The following is a 15,741-nucleotide window of genomic DNA, read 5'->3' on the forward strand; positions in this document are numbered from 1 at the left end:
GGTAACAGCAGCCAGTGCTGATGCTGTGCTGCATAGTGGCGTCACCTTACTAATTCTGCTGCCTGTTTATGTGAGAGTGTGAGGAGAGGGGAGTGGAGCAGGCTGGTTCCCAGGCCACAGTGTGCCTGGAGCGGAGCAGATGAGGCAGGAGTGACTGTCAGAGAAGTGTGGGGTCAGTCTGTGGTCATTGTAAGGACCAGAGTAGACTTTGCCGGAGATGGGAAACCTTTGAAGGGTTTTGAGCAGAGGAATGCTTTAGTTGGGTTAGAAAAAAAATCTTGATTAAAAAAATTTTTTTTCTATACCATCGATGTTTTTGTCCTTTATTTTCTCAGAGCATTGAAGTTTCATTTGAACATGATTTAAAAAAGAGAGTGTAGGATTTATTTACTTATTTTACTTTAAAAGTAAACTTTGAGTTGTAATTTATGTGCAGTAAAATGTACTCATCTGAAATGTATAGTCTTGAGTTTTGATAAATGTGTACAGTCATGTAACTACCACTGCTATCAAAATATAGGATATTTGCCTCACCCCACCAACTTCCTTCTTGTTGCTCTGCAGTTAGTCCTCCCCCACCCTACTCTAGGCAACCACTGGTTGGCTTTGTGTCCCCGTGGATTGGTTTTTCCTGTTCTAGAGTTTCATGTAAACGGAATCATAGGGTACGTGCTCTTCTGTGTTTGTCTCCTTTTGGTCAGCATAATGTTTTTGAGATTCATCCATGTTGTTGCGTGTATCGGTAGTTTATTCCTTTTACAGAAGATATTTTATGGGAGAACATCGTACCATCTAGAGAAATCTGTTCATAGTTGTATTTCTAAAGATTTGGTGAAACCCTGGAATGGCTTTTTATCTTTCATTTTAGCTGTATCTCCCCCCCACCCCCGCTTTTTCCTAATCTTAAATATATATACAGTGTTAAAATCAAAACCACTTTTGCTGTTTTAGCATATTATTAATATAGAAATTTTTTATAAGTAATTATAAATATAAATTTGATTTTTCAAACTTTGAAAAAAGTCTTCCAAGTGAGGTGATTCCTGTCTGTTATAACTTAAACCTCAGTTAATGAATGTATAGTTTAGGAAATTAACATGTTGGATAATGATGGCACTTAAATCTCATTTTGAATCATGTATTGTACTAGATAAATCAGCCATTTTTATAAAATCTGGAACATTGTCTTTCCGAATGAAAATATTAGATTATTTCTGAAATTTGAGAAAAAAATTAGCAACTCGAATAGGATTTCCTTGTATAACTGTGGCAGGAAGTGTGGCAAGAAGGCTTACGTTTTTGTTATTCTGACATTAATGCTTCAGTAGAGAAGGTTGTGGGGTTGTTTAGCTCTGCCTCGCCTTTGCTGTCTTTTGACTTACATTCTACCTTCAGTCCTAGCTTTGCCACTCCAGCTGTGTGACCTTGGGCAAGTCACTTGACTTCTTGGTGTTTGCTTTCTTAGCTGTTAGATAGGGCTGGTAGTGGTGCCCACCTCATGTGGTTGTGGTCAAGAGTAAATGAGTTAATAAACGTGAGGCCCTTAGGCTAGTGCCTAGCGTATAGGAAGCACTGTGGAATTATTATCGTCATCATCATCGTTATTATTTTCAGCCAGTAACCAAGTCTTGATTCTGCCCTTATAAGTACCTTCTAATCACTGTTAGTGTTTGAGTTCAGACCCAAACATACCTTGTTTGGACTATTATGGAGACCTGCTAACTGGTTGCCTCACTGACAGTCTCGCTTTCCCCATCAAACCATTCTCCATGTGCCTTGAGTGCTGTGTGTTTGCAGCATAAAACTGAAATCAGAAAAGTGGACAGTCATCACGAGTTGTTGGGAGTGTCTTCATGGATGAACTGGGATGTGAACTTGACCTGGAAGGATGTAGAAGATATTGACTAGTCAGAAGAATTGGGGGCCAGAAGGACTGGTGGCTTGGGGTCATTATCAGCTGAAAGCCTGAATTGTGAAAGACCCAGAGAAGTGAGAGGGCCTGGTCTGCTGAGGGAAGGAGTAGCCAGCGGTGGTGTCTGTAGGGTCCAGAGAGGAACTTTCAGAGGAAAATGGGGATTTTTCTGTGATTTCTTCCAGTAGATTTTTTTTTTTCCTGAGGAAGATACCCCCTGTGCTAACATCTGTTGCCAGTCTTCCTGTTTTTTTTTAAATGTGAGCTGCAGCCACATTAAATGTGAGCCGCATGGCCACTGACAGACGAGTGGTGTAGTTCCATGCCCGGGAACCGAACCCCGGGCCGCCGAACTTAACCACTAGGCCATCGGGGCTGACCCTCTTTTTTTCAAAAGTAATGCTGTGGGTAGACCAAACAGACTCCATCTCACTTGAAAAGCTGTAGCCGCTACAGTTTGCTTCCTTGGACGAAGGTAGTTTGAGAAGTTGCAGCTCAGTCTCGCCAGTAACAGACTCAGCAGGAGGCAGCAGAATGCTCCTTCTCCTGCTCACCCCCACGCAGTCCCACCCTGTATCAGACTCTTCCAGACAAGGGAGGGGGTATGTCAGGTTGAGAAAGCTCTCAGGTACCTCATTTACTTTGCTTCTCTTGAACCTTGAAAGTCTCTAAAAGTAGTAGAGGAATTGCTGGGTTTTATTTAGAAAGTTTTTAAAAAGAGTTTTGAGGCAGATGCTTCAGCCTGTAGATAGGATGATTAATCAAGAAGGCAGAGGGTTTGGAGAAGTTGAATATAGAATAGACTGGATGCCAGAAAACTTTCCCTTCACTTCCTGTCACTGTCCTGCCCCAAACCCTCTAGTGCTGTCCCACCGCTCTCCAAATGCAGTCCCCTCTCCGTACCCTAGCAGAACTGCAAGCTTCTACAGGTTCTGGCGGCGGCCGCCTCTGCTTTCTCCCTGCCTCATTCTGACCCGGCCACAGTGGCCTCTTTTTGCTCCTGAACGTGCCAAGTCCTTTGTCTCTTCAGGATGTTTCCCTGACATGCTCAATCCTTAACACATGGCTCATTCCCATCTTTCAAGTCCAAGTCTCTGTGTCATCTTCTCTGAGATGCCCCTGCCCCACCCCCAGGTACCGTAGCTGAAGCAGTGTCCCCTCCTTATCTCTGTCACACTCTTTATTTCATTGGTCCCAAGGGGAATTCCCTGTCAGTCTCCCGCGTTAACTGGTGGGCTGCAGGCGGGCAGGATCCCATCTCCTTTTCGCTGCTGCTTTCCTAGAGTAGTATAGCGCTAGCACATGGGGCACTCCTTGGACATTTGTAGGGCGAGTGGAGATGGCTGTGTTATTTCAGGTTTGAAGGATGTTGGTGGCAGTGGGAGCTGGAGAAAGGGATCAGAGACAACAGATTTTGAAGGCTCACCAGCAGCATTTGACTCTGTTGACCTCTCTCCCTTCCTTGAACCTTTTCCTGGCCTTTCTGCCACTACTCTCTTGGTGCCCCTTGTGCCTCTGTGATGACTTCTTCCAGGCCTTGTCTGCTTCTCCTGTACTTCTCATTCACTCTTAGTTAATGGCGTCCTGAGGGCTTTGTCCTTGCTTTTCTCTCGTTGTCTGCTCTCCAATCTCATCCACTCCCATGGAATCCATTACCAGTTGAGTCCATACGCTGTGTCTGGGCGCCGTCTCTGTGCGCCCAGACCGCCTGGCACTTGACTGCTAGACACTTGTTTGTTCGTTCACAGCGACCACTGCTCTGAGCTAGGCATCCTGTGCCAGGGACTGGGTGCGGTGGTGAGGGAAACAGAACCTGCCCTGTGTGTCTGACCTAATCCTGCTTCTAGTGGGGAGGCCATTAAACAAGCCAGCTGGTAAGTGCAGAGTGCTGTGAGCTGCAGAGAGTGTGGTGACTGAGTCTTGGGAGAAATCCTGCTAGGGAGGGTAGCCGGGACAGGCTTCCTCTGCTGGAGGCAGAGCCTAGAACACAAATGCAAATTGCTTCCTTAGGTAATCTTCATGCCTTTGTGGGGTCTCAGCCCCACCATCCTGGGGCTTAGAAGCAAATGATAGGAACTCTCTTCTGCTTTTCTTTCTCATCTGTACAGGAGCCCTGCACTGGCATTGACAATAAGTTGTTGCCTTTAATATTTTGAAGCCACTGTCCTAGTTTATTCTAGTATGTTTTGCTTTTTCTCCTTTAGTAATTAGTGGTGAAGCCCTCAAAATAAAAAAATCCCTTGTGCCTGTTTTTGGGGAGCAGCCCCTCCAGTGGTACTCAAGAGGCAGGGGAGGTAGGGCACAGATGTGTGGATCCAGCCTCCTTCTCGCTGTCCCCTCTGATCTCCACCTCTTGTCATCTCTCCTGTTCTCTGCTTCTCAGTCCTGAGCTCAGAGGCCCGGGAAGATCAGAGGCAGCCTCGCTTACGGCAGCAGTCCACAGCTTTTTATTTATATGGATTGTGTCTTTGGATATTTACTATGTTAGAAATTGAAACAAATCTTTTCAACTTTATTAAAAAAATAAATATAGATTTACAAGAAGTTGCAGAAATAGTACAGAGAGTCCAGTGTACTCTTCCTCACTCAGCTTTCCCCTGTGGTGCCGTCTTACGTAACTCCAGTACAGCGTCAGAACCAGGAAATGGACGTGGCACAGTCGTCACTTAGACTCCAGGCCTTACTCCTACATCAGAAAATTTTAAAATGCAAGATTAAACAATCACACATTCCTTTAGCTGGCAGAATGGTGGTATCATCACATGTCGTAGCCTCCCGAAAACTCCCTTCTACACACCTGAGAGTGAAAAGGCAGATAACATCTTAGTATTATTATAAAAATAGCTCTGACCTCGTGGACTCCTGGAAGGGACTTGCCAGGCATCCCTGGACTAGAGTGCGAGACCCTGCTGGTTGAACTGTGGCCTCTGCAGTCTGACTGTCTGGATTTTGTCTTGGCTCCACCACTTTAAAACCATGTCGCTTGGGAAAGTTACTTGACAGTGCTCCCCTGCAGCATATTATTTGAGAGTCCAGACCCTGAAGCCTGGCTGGGTTTGAATGCTCGCTCTGCCACTTACTAGCTGTGACAGTGGGCAGGTTTCAGTTTCATCTGTAAAATGGAGATCATAAAATTCCCCACAGCCAGAGTGCTAGTGTAGAGATTAAATAGGTGACACATAGAAAGTGCTTGGAGTAGTGTCTGCGTAGTGTCCTGAACACTCCGTCAGTGTTAGCTGTGATTATTGTTGCGAGGACTCCGTGAGGTAATGGGTGGAAAGTGCTAGCATAGATCTTGGCCCAGAGGAAGGAGTAAATGTCATACTCCCTAAGCTCCGCCCATCCAGCCTGGGAAGGTCATCCTGGGCCAAAGAAAGGTATTAGGGGAAGGCAGAAGAAGGATCTTTAAGAGGCTCCGCAGCAAGATCAAAACTGGAGAATCACAATCTCTTTAAGGTTTCTTGTGTAAGGAAACAGGAAAAGAGCGGGATCCTGTAGCCAGTGAGCTTCATGAGGGGGGACCTTGATCAGCTTTATTAACCGTCGTATCTTCATGGCTCAGCACAGTGCCGGCGTGGAGCAGGCACTCAGGAAGTGTTTGTTAATGACTGAATGATGGACTGAGTGAAGGAGAGACGCTTGTGGCCATGGATTGGAGAAGGAAGCGAATATTGATTTTCTTTGAGTTTGAGGTAGGAAGTTGGAGACATTGAATTAATTAGATCAATTAATAGTTAATAACTAAGTAACTTATATGTTAACTTAAATTTAATACCTTATATTTAATACGTAATGTTCCAGACCAGTTCATTGAAGCATGTTTGGAGACTGTACTTCATTAAGCAGTGAAATAAAGTGTTCTTGTTTCCTATTATGTAATAGGAAAGTAGAGAAGTCCTTGTGACTTCCTCCATCCTTATCTCAGTGATCAGGGTTAGAATCCCTTAAAATGGGAATGTGCCTTTATTCTGGGACAGCAGGGCCAGGGCGCGGGGAGAAGGAGCAGCCAGGGTTCCCTCCTGGAGCTTGCAGTCTGCTCTCTGGTTGGTTCCCTTCTGCTCCTCTTGTTCTGTGTAGTCCAGCAAATGCTGATGCGTTCTCCTAAGCCATTGCTCCTGTCCACCTCTCCCACCTCAGGGCTAGCTGCTTTTCTCTTGCCTTCTCTGCTGCAGATACACTGCTCTTTCTGCCCCTCTGTCCTCTGATCACACCAAGCTTATCCCTAACTCAGGAGTCCATCCCTGCTGGTTCCCTTCCCTGGTATGTGTTCCCCCATGTCGCTACTCGATTCCCTTCCTCCGAGAGAGTGCTTCCCTAAGCACACTGTCAAAATGGCACCCTGCCCCTTCTCCATCACTGAGTCCCCTTCTTGTGCTTGATTTTTCTTCAGAGCGTCAGTAACTACCAGGCTTTTTATATCTTTGCTTGACTCTGTCTGTCCTCCTCACTAGAGTGATGCATTGTTAAGGCAGATGTGGTGCCTAAAACATTGCCTGGCCTGTAGTAGGGACTCAGAAATATTTTAATAAATTGAGTGGATATTGCAATTTCTTTTAGACAAAGTCAATCTGGGAAACATTCCCAGGATCAAGCCGTGATTCTTTAGCGTAAGAACCAAGATGACCCTGTTTAGAATATGATGTTATATCTAATACATCTAATACTATCAGAATATCTATAAAAAAGAGATTCCAGTTTATGAGTGTGTAGGGGAGAGGAATTTTCTTTTAAATGTTCTTTTGTTTGAAAGGTTTACTTGTGAATTGATTGCTTGGAATTGAGAGCATACCACATTTTCTAAAAAAGGATTCTTATAGGGACCCAGAAGTGTACCTACCTCAAATTCAAGGAATTCAGGCACACATGGAGAAAATACTTTCTGATAGATGACCCTGCTATTTTTTGTTTTTATCACTCCTTTTTCTAAAAAAGATTTGTTAGCCTACAAGAATCATTTGTCCATTCAAGTATTTAAGTGACAACAAGCATTTCATGTCTACTGCTAAGCGTTGGGAATGCAACATTGAATAAGATGCCATCTTGTCTTTATCACAGTCTAATGGGAGGTAGAAATAATTATTTAAAATTGTGATAAGACCTATGAAGGAAAAATAAGGAAGGCGAGAGGGTGGTTCTATACAGGCACGTCATCTCACCTTCTTCTCAAATCACTGATTTTCTAAAACTGTTGCAGACAGTTTGCAGCCATTGCCACTGCAGTGGAGATTCCAGCAGCTGGAGAGGGGAGAGGAAGGCCCTGGAGCCGGCCAGTGTCTGGATGGCCTATTGTGGAATGAGGTCCTCCTGTTTTAGTTGAGTCCTGTTATTGTGTGAAAGATACTAAAATAAACAGAAAGAAAGCTTTCCTCTACTAGGTAAATGAGCCCAAGTTAAAAATAATAGGTTAGCAGAAAGCAGGTAAATAAATGCATAGAATTTTCCTTATTTCTTTTTCCTGTGACGGCTCTGCTGAGGTCCTTGATAGTCACAGGTGTTTCAGAAATTTTAATACACGTTGTCTCCAACTTACACTCAAGTTACAAATTTCCTGTGGGAATGACCGTTCCTATCTTAGGTGCCATCTCCTGCTGACATTTCCATTTAAGTTTGGAGATTTTGGGGCAGAGGTTCTTAGATTATATTTCAGCAGAATCTTTTTTGCTTTTTTGCTTTAATGAAGTATAATTGACAAAATTGTAAGATATTTAAAGTGTATGTCATGGTGATTTGATATACATATACATTATGAAAGGATTCCCACCCTCTAGTTAATAACACATCCATCACCTCTCATTATTTATCTTTTTCTTTTTTTTCCTTTGGTGAGAACATATAAGTTCTATACTCTCTGCAAATTTCAATTTTATAATACAGTGTTATCAACTAGAGTCACCATGTTTTACATTAGCTCCTCAGACCTTATCCAGGAGAATCTTAACTGGAAACACCACAGTGATTACAAGCCTGGGCTCTGGGGTCAGACAGACAAAGGTTCAAATCCTGGCCTTGAGCAGCTCAGACAACTTCACTAAGCCTCAGTTTCCTCCTTTGTGTGTGTGTAGGGGCGGGGCTGGGAGGAGGCACTGACAATCCTGCCTCTTGGTCTGTTTGGAGTAAACTCGGTGATGCATGTAAGACAGTTAGCAGAGGGCCCTGTACCGAGGCCCAGGAGGTTCTCAGCACATGTTAAGTTGTCATTAGTATTACTGTAATAGGGCCTGGAAGTATCAGTTTAGGTTAGCTGACACTCTGTGTTTTCAAAGCCCCTGGGGAGGTTAAGTGGTGTCAAATCAGTTTAGATCTTTGCCTAGGGTCCCATCTGAGAAAAGAGAAGAAAACTCCCTCTTCCTGTGCTAAATGGCCACATGCAGGTAGGACTCATAACTCTGGCTATTACTTGTTAATATTGCTTAATTTATCCATGTTAAAAAATTATTATTATATAGCCTAGGATACCAACTACCAATTTAATACTTTTTCCCTCTTTCAGAAAAATTTATTCATGTTTGCAAAAATCCAGTTTATAGATTAAAATTTTAAAAACAAGGACACTATGTTTAGAAGTGAGAAATGTGTGGGCTAGATTTCTTCACACTTTAGCTAATTAAAAATACCATAAGACCATTTTCTGGGGCAATTTTGATATTCCCATGTTTTGGAAGGCGTTTAAATTGGTCTTGTTGATACTGTTGGGACCAAGACTTAAATCGAGCAGGATGGAAGCATTTGTGCTTCTGAAGTGTATGCCCAGTCACTTTGCCCTGTCCAAGAAAGGAACCTCGGTAGATGCTCACTTTTGCGAATTCCAGCTCAAAGCAGGCCAGAGAGTAGGCCTTCATAATGACTTGCTCGTTGCTGTGGGATTTATTTCTCTTGAAGCAGCCTATTGATATTAAAAAAAGATTGAAGTGCTGGGAGTACACAAATTTGGAAATTTCTTTTCTTGGCATAAAACATTCTGAAAAACTGCAAGAGTTTTATTGTTGTGGGAAAATGAATCTTCTTAGGCGCTTGGAGTTTGCTTTTTGCCTATGTTGGTTTCTTTGAAAGTCCTTGAGAAATATTTCCCTTTGTGGTGAAATAAAAAACACTCAGACTACAAAACCCATCATTCTTCGCAGTGTCATGATATGCACATCAGTTCTTTAGGGTATACGTGGTACAAGTTAATAGACACTTGGGTTTCCTTTGCTTTGAAAGTTATTTTTAAAATAAGTTTTGTTATACCAGTTGGCTCAAATCTCCCCTTTCTATATACCCTTACATCCATATTGAATAGTAATCTTATTTCTTAAGATTATGATGAATTTTAGCATAAACTTTGGTTAGTAATTATGCAAAATTCTCTCTCTGTTAGAGACTTGGTGATATTGTGGTGACTCTGCTATTTAGTGACTTGGTATCCAGTGGTAAATTACTGTTTCCTGGAGAGGCCGCACTTCAGTGAGGGCCCCTAATAAGCTGTAGTGTTCTTGGTTGGAATATTCAAGCCTCTGTCAAGGGAGTGTTGTTGCCGGGGAAGCCTGGGTGGGGGGGTCCGATTGGCTGGCATGGCCTTTTCAGTATGTGCCAGCCGAAAGTCTTTATTTAGGTAGGGACTGTTGATTTTTTGTTTCTAAATGTTCTACACTGCTGATGGTAGCTTTTGACTTAAAAGTGAGCTTAAGCTGTGTTTTGCTGCCAGATTGTGCGGGAGTTTAAAGGAGCAGGGTGCCAGAGATTTACATGTTTTGAAAATGGCTACAGGGGGCTGGAGCAAAATAGATGAACACAGACCTGCTTGAAGGGTGTGTGCTTTCCTTTGGACACTCTCAGACAAGCATCAGAGCAGCTCCTGAAGTGCTTGACATCATGGTCTTGGTGTGGCTTGCCAGTTTCAGGTTTCAGTTACATTTTTACATATTTGCTTATTGGACCAGAAAAAAACTGAAAGGCTAACTGGGCTTCCTTCCTTTTGCTGTGATCCTTCTGCTTCTTGACTTGCAGAACGCTCCTGAGCCTGTAGCAGTTGCCGAGACCCTGGCCGAGGTACCTGACCATGTACTTCGAGGACTTCCAGAGGAAGTGAGGCTTTTCCCATCTGCTGTGGACAAGACTCGGATTGGTGAGTGCGAGGGTCACAGAGCAGACGGGGAAGGGAGCGCAGGCTGCAGCGAGGCTTCCTTTGGGGCACTTAAGGTCCAGAGCTCACATTAAAGCAACAGATTTATACTTTTTTTTTTTTTTTTTAATTTTTTTTAATTTTATTTATTTTTTTTCCCCCAAAGCCCCAGTAGATAGTTGTGTGTCATAGCTGCACATCTTTCTAGTTGCTGTATGTGGGACTCGGCCTCAGCATGGCCGGAGAAGCAGTGCGTAGGCGCGCGTCCGGGATCCGAACCTGGGTCGCCAGCAGCGGGGCTCGCACACTTAACCGCTAAGCCACGGGGCCGGCCCATCAGATTTATACTTTGACCTGGAAGATTTTGTGGTATTTATGCATTTTCCAGGGTATACATAGATTATAAAAATTAAACTAGAAATGCACACACACACCCCCCATCCTTTGTGACCCAGCCTGAGTGTCCCCTTCCTCCGTGTCTCCCTCGGCCTCTTCTTCCCACAGAAGGTATTGCTCCTTCCTCTCTGATTTCACCGTGACTCGAGTGTGATTAAGCTGTGATGTTTATTTCGTTATTTTGTGCTTGTTCTCACATCTGTCCCTTTCATTGATTGTGAGTACCTGCATTTCTTGTCTTTATGTCTCCAGTACCTGACACTTCATGGACCTGAGTAGATACTTGGGTGAATGATGACCTGAGTGTATCTGAATGCTCCTGGCTGGGGTTTCTCGTTGCATACAAGCCAAGCTTTTGTGTATTTGGTCTTGTTTTTGTGTCCTAATCTTTAGACAGAAGCCTAAGGGAGTAAATTATAGAAGTTTAGTCAAAGTATAGTCTTGGAATATATCATGTTTATATCCTGTTTTCTTTTTTTTAAGAGGTACTACTAATATTCCAGTTTATGTATATACGTGTGTGAATAAGTAGCTAATAAATGCTTTTCCTAGTTCTCATTGAAAAATTGTTCAGTAAGTAATTTGAGCATTTATATTGTATTGTTCGCATGAAAGTGGTGGATTTTATAGCTCCACTAATTGATTATTAGCCACGTTATCAAATGGGATTCATAACAGACTTACAGAAGAGAGAAATTCAAATGTCTTAGCTGGACAGGGCTGGCTCAGCCTCCACCCTCCTTCTGTATGTGGGGAAATTGAGGCCAGAAGATGAGGGGCCCTGTCCAGAGTGATGTTGTCAGCAAGAGTCAACGCTGGGTGCTGGTTCCCTTGACTCCAGGGTGGTCTCCTGCCGTTTTGCCCTCTGCTTCTTTTTGTTTTCTTCTTCTTTTTTTTTTTTTTGGTGAGGAAGATTAGCCCTGACCTGACATATGTTGCCAATTCTCCTCTTTTTGCCGAGGAAGATCAGCCCTGGGCTAGCATCCCTGCCCCTCTTCCTCTACTTTATATGGGACGCCGCCACAGCATGGCTTGACAAGCAGCACATTGGTCCGCGCCCGGGATCTGAACCTGCGAACCCCAGGCCGCTGAAGCCAAGTGTGTGAACTTAACCGCCATGCCGCTGGGCCGGCCCCAGCTTTCTTCATCTTATCTGTTTGCCTTGTGGTCAGTGCAGAGAACATAGAAATACCCCTGAGAATGCCACAGAACAGCAGAAATCTTCGCTGTTTGAAACTCTGAAAAGCACCTTGTTCCAGGAGCTAAGTTTTCAGGAAACTTAGCTAGAGAGGAGAGGGTTTTCTACCTTGAGCAAACAAACTTCAAAAATATTTATTCATAAAACTATATTTGTAATCCTTTATACAAGCAACTCATGTTCATTGGAGACCATTTGAAATCTAGAAAAGTAGAAAGAAGAGTTTAAAAATTATAGTTTCACTACATTATGATATTTTTTCTCTTTAATTATTGTGATTGTGCTGTTCTCCATGTATTTGTGATTGTATTGTCTGGGTAATTTCACATGTAAAAATTAAAAACAAATATACAAAATTCTTGCCTATTTATAAAACAGTATAAGTTCTGTACAGGCTATTTGGAAAATACAGAAGAATGTAAAGAAGAAAAATTAAAATCCCCATTGCAGACTTGATTTAATTTGATGTCACTTGATCTTAGTTGATTTAACATTTTCTTGCTTTTAGCCTGTCTTGCCTTTTAACTATTTTGTGAAACTGAATTGATTTTAATGCTTCAATTTTTAAAATAACCACAAAACATTGTAAAAATACTGGTTTTATTTTCTAGGTGTCTGGGCCACTAAACCAATTTTAAAAGGCAAAAAGTTTGGGCCATTTGTTGGTGATAAGAAAAAGAGATCTCAAGTTAAGAATAATGTATACATGTGGGAGGTAAGAAAGAATTCTGGTTCTTTCTCAGAGTTCTATACATTTTTTAAGAAATCATTCTATTCTCTCAGGATTTCACATTTTGAAATTAAAACAATCGCCTTAATATGTTCTTTACATTTAAAGATTATTTTTATTAAAGAGAAAATGTTTGCTTGGATACCGACTGCTGTTTACATTTCTATTTTGCAACTGCTTGGCTGTCCTCAACCATAACCGTCAGATCCACTTTTTACGTTGCCTCGTTCAGGGTGTTGAACTTTACAGCCAAGACTCTGCTCTGTTACTTTACAGGCTTCCAGATAGACAGCATAGAAGATACTTCAAGGTGGCTGCAAATAAGCACTGTTGGGGTCTTCTCTATATTTTAGAAAGTAATATCTGTGTTGCTGGAGTAGTCCGAGTTGGATATTTTTAGCACGTGGCACATTTATATAGCGCTTTGAGCTTCCTGAAGGGCTTTCACTCTGCTCATTTGGTGTTCTCACAGCAATCCTGGACGAGCAAGCGGAGCATTAACAGGCTCCGTACGGGGGGAGGTGGTCAGGAGCAGAGGCGAACTGCTGCTCTCTGGGGGCCCACATATTGAGAGTGGTGCTGATGCAGAGCTAGAACCCACAGCTCCTGCCTGATGGAGAAGCAAGTAAAAATGTTTCATTGAATGGCCTGGGTCCATATTCTACCTTGAGCTTTGTGACTCTGGGCAGGGTACTTAACCTCTGGGTCCTAAAGCCCTCAATTTAACAAGGGAGAGAATAAAAAATATCTCAGTAAGATAGCTGTGAAGATAAAACGTGTTGTTACTGTTTCCTGGAGAGTTGCGTGCGAATTCAGCATCCATGTTGAGTTTAGTTCAGATTGGTGCCCTTGGGAGGCTCCTCTCGTTATTATAGGAACTCAGTGGTGTGACTCCTTGTTAAACAAGTGAAGTTTTTTGGTGGTGAGTAAAAGCATTTTTATCAGATTGTCTTAAATTAAATCACATCACATTCACACGTAAACATATAAAAGCCTAAAAATAAAACGGGCCTAGAAATGTCTGGACACTTCGTATCAGAAGTTCTGTGGCATTTGTACATTTGAGTTATGTTGTGATTTTTCTCAATGCTATAAGCAGTGTTTCTTAACTTGAAAATTCTGAGTTTCTGCCAGTAATTTTGAGTTTCTTTGTTTGTCGTGAATCCCTTGTAATAAATCTAATGACAGTTAACCCAAGGTACTTGGGAAACAAGGATTTACCATAAGAATAGTTACATTATACTATTTCACCACTTTTGAGGTGTAAGAGCCCTATATTTGTAGAAAAACTGCCAGGCCAAAAAATGATGTTAATTACTCAAGATAATGCCCGAATGATTAAAAATGTCTTGACCACAAAATTATGCTCCAAAAATAAACTGCCCTTCTTTTTTTTTCAGCCCTGAGCTAACATCTGCCAATCCTCTTCTTTTTGCTGAGGAAGACTGGCCCTGGGCTAACATCCGTGCCCATCTTCCACCACTTTACATGGGACGCCGCCACAGCATGGCTTGACAAGCGATGTGTGCCCGGGCTCCAAACCGGCGAACCCCTCCCGGGCCGCCGCAGCGGAGCGCGCGCGCTTAACCGCTTGTGCCACCTGGGCCGGCCCCAAACTGCATTTTTGATTTTAGAGGTTTCCCAAGAGAAACCAACAAATATGCTTTACTAGGTTCGCACTAATCTTAGGATAATGTCAGGGAACCAGGAAATGCGTACGCTAGTTCTGTGTCTATAACGCTCAGCTTAAACAAATGCCATTAATATTAAACCTAAGTTTATGGTCCGTCTTTTGCCCAGTGTAACAATTTGATGTTGTTGGGCATGTTGTGTAAATTATTAATAGTGCTTTTTGTAAATTAAGCTTCATTTGTATAGAAATTCATACATAGTAGCTTGGTGAAAATGGTAATTTGGAGCCATGACCATGTTAGGGGTTCGATTTCCACAGTAACTTCTTAACATCCTGTTGTTAACTCCAGATGCTGCTACTTGCGTACTGCCATGGTTTGTGAATCCTTGTGACATTACCAGTTTCTGTTAGTCAGATTTAAAGATTTAGTTCTTGTTAAGGGTGGCTTTTTCTTCTTGCAATTAAAAAAAAAATCTGGATGTCATTCAGATAGTTCCAACTATGAGGTATATATTCCATACAGAAACCTTTAAGCCTTTTGCTATGTTAAAATAAAATTATGTATATATATGACATTTATACGTAGAAGTATGCATTTGGCAAAGTACAGGAAGCATAAATTATAATGTACATATTTATTCTAAAGAAAAGAAAAATTCAGGTAAAATAGAACATTTCTCGATTAATTTATTCCAACCTGGGTCTGTCCTCAGCCTTGCATCAGAATGCCTCTTATTAATGTAACAGAAACTCCTTATTATTAAAATCTCATCTTGGCATTTGTTCTTCCATCAAAGCCCCTTAAGACCAGCTTATCTTTTAGCAGCTGGGTCTTTTGCCCCAGCTATAACTCCATTTTAAAACTAATCTAAGACAAAGTGTTAAATTGCTTTTTTTGAGCCCTTGATTATCTAACCCAGTCTTAAGCCCTCTAAACTTCACTAAAATCATTCTATTAAATCCGAAATAGCAGGAGAGAAAAAATAGAGTATCCTCATGGTGAATACACAAAACAGTCAGGTTCTCGAAAGAGGAGAGCATTCTTTGATCCGTTTCTGGTGGAAACTGCTAGCCAGCTGAAACGCTGGACTTAGTGTAATGCTTCCCTTGACTGCCCCTCCCCTCCCAATCTGCAGTGATCTGCAGTATTCTAAAACCGCCTCTGATAAAAGCCTTTTAAATTCACTTCTGTGAGGCTCAAATTGCTTCTGATGAACAGAACTTTTGAGTTGTTTGCATACAAAATATTTTAATAAGTCTTTAGAAAATAGCCTTATTTTTTAGAGCAGTTTTAGATCCATAGGAAATCAAACAGAAAGTACGGAGTTCCTATATACCCCAAACCCTATTATTAATATCCCACACCAGAGTGGTACATTTGTTACAATCAGTGAACCTGCAGTGACACATCATTATCACTTAAAGTCCATAGTTTACATTTGGGTTCACCCTTGGTGGTGTACATTCTAGGAAGTCTTTTTTAAATTATAAAAGTAATACATGATCATTGCAAAATAATATAAACAATACAGAAAACTATAAACAAGAAAGTAAAAATCATCTGTGAACGTCTCGGTGAACCTTCTTTTAACTCTCTGCCTCGTTTTTCTTCTGTTGCTCACACACTGGTACATAGAGAAACACCATGTATAGACATCTCATGCCATTGAGATCAAACAGAACATGTAGGTTTGTAACGTGATTTTTGCTTTCCGTGTGTTGTGGAGATATCTGTGTCAAATACTTATCTACATCATCATTTCTTGTGGTT

General features: G+C 42.0%; 1 protein-coding gene across 8 annotated transcripts in view; it reads left to right on the plus strand.

The window, feature by feature from the left end:
* Positions 1 to 15,741, plus strand: part of PRDM2 (PR/SET domain 2) — a 119,288-nt gene that overhangs the window by 20,754 nt on the left and 82,793 nt on the right. For all 8 annotated transcript variants that reach the window (XR_009221858.1, XM_058552948.1, XM_058552943.1 and 5 more), the window contains 2 exons: positions 9,899 to 10,016; positions 12,219 to 12,322. Coding sequence is in view for 7 of the 8 variants with exons in the window: in XM_058552943.1 (XP_058408926.1) it covers positions 9,899 to 10,016; positions 12,219 to 12,322 (222 nt within the window). In the remaining variant the exon portion in view is untranslated. The remainder of the gene's footprint in view (positions 1 to 9,898; positions 10,017 to 12,218; positions 12,323 to 15,741) is intronic.

This window comes from Diceros bicornis, chromosome 13 (genome assembly GCF_020826845.1).
Source record: "Diceros bicornis minor isolate mBicDic1 chromosome 13, mDicBic1.mat.cur, whole genome shotgun sequence".
Lineage (NCBI taxonomy): Eukaryota > Metazoa > Chordata > Mammalia > Perissodactyla > Rhinocerotidae > Diceros > Diceros bicornis.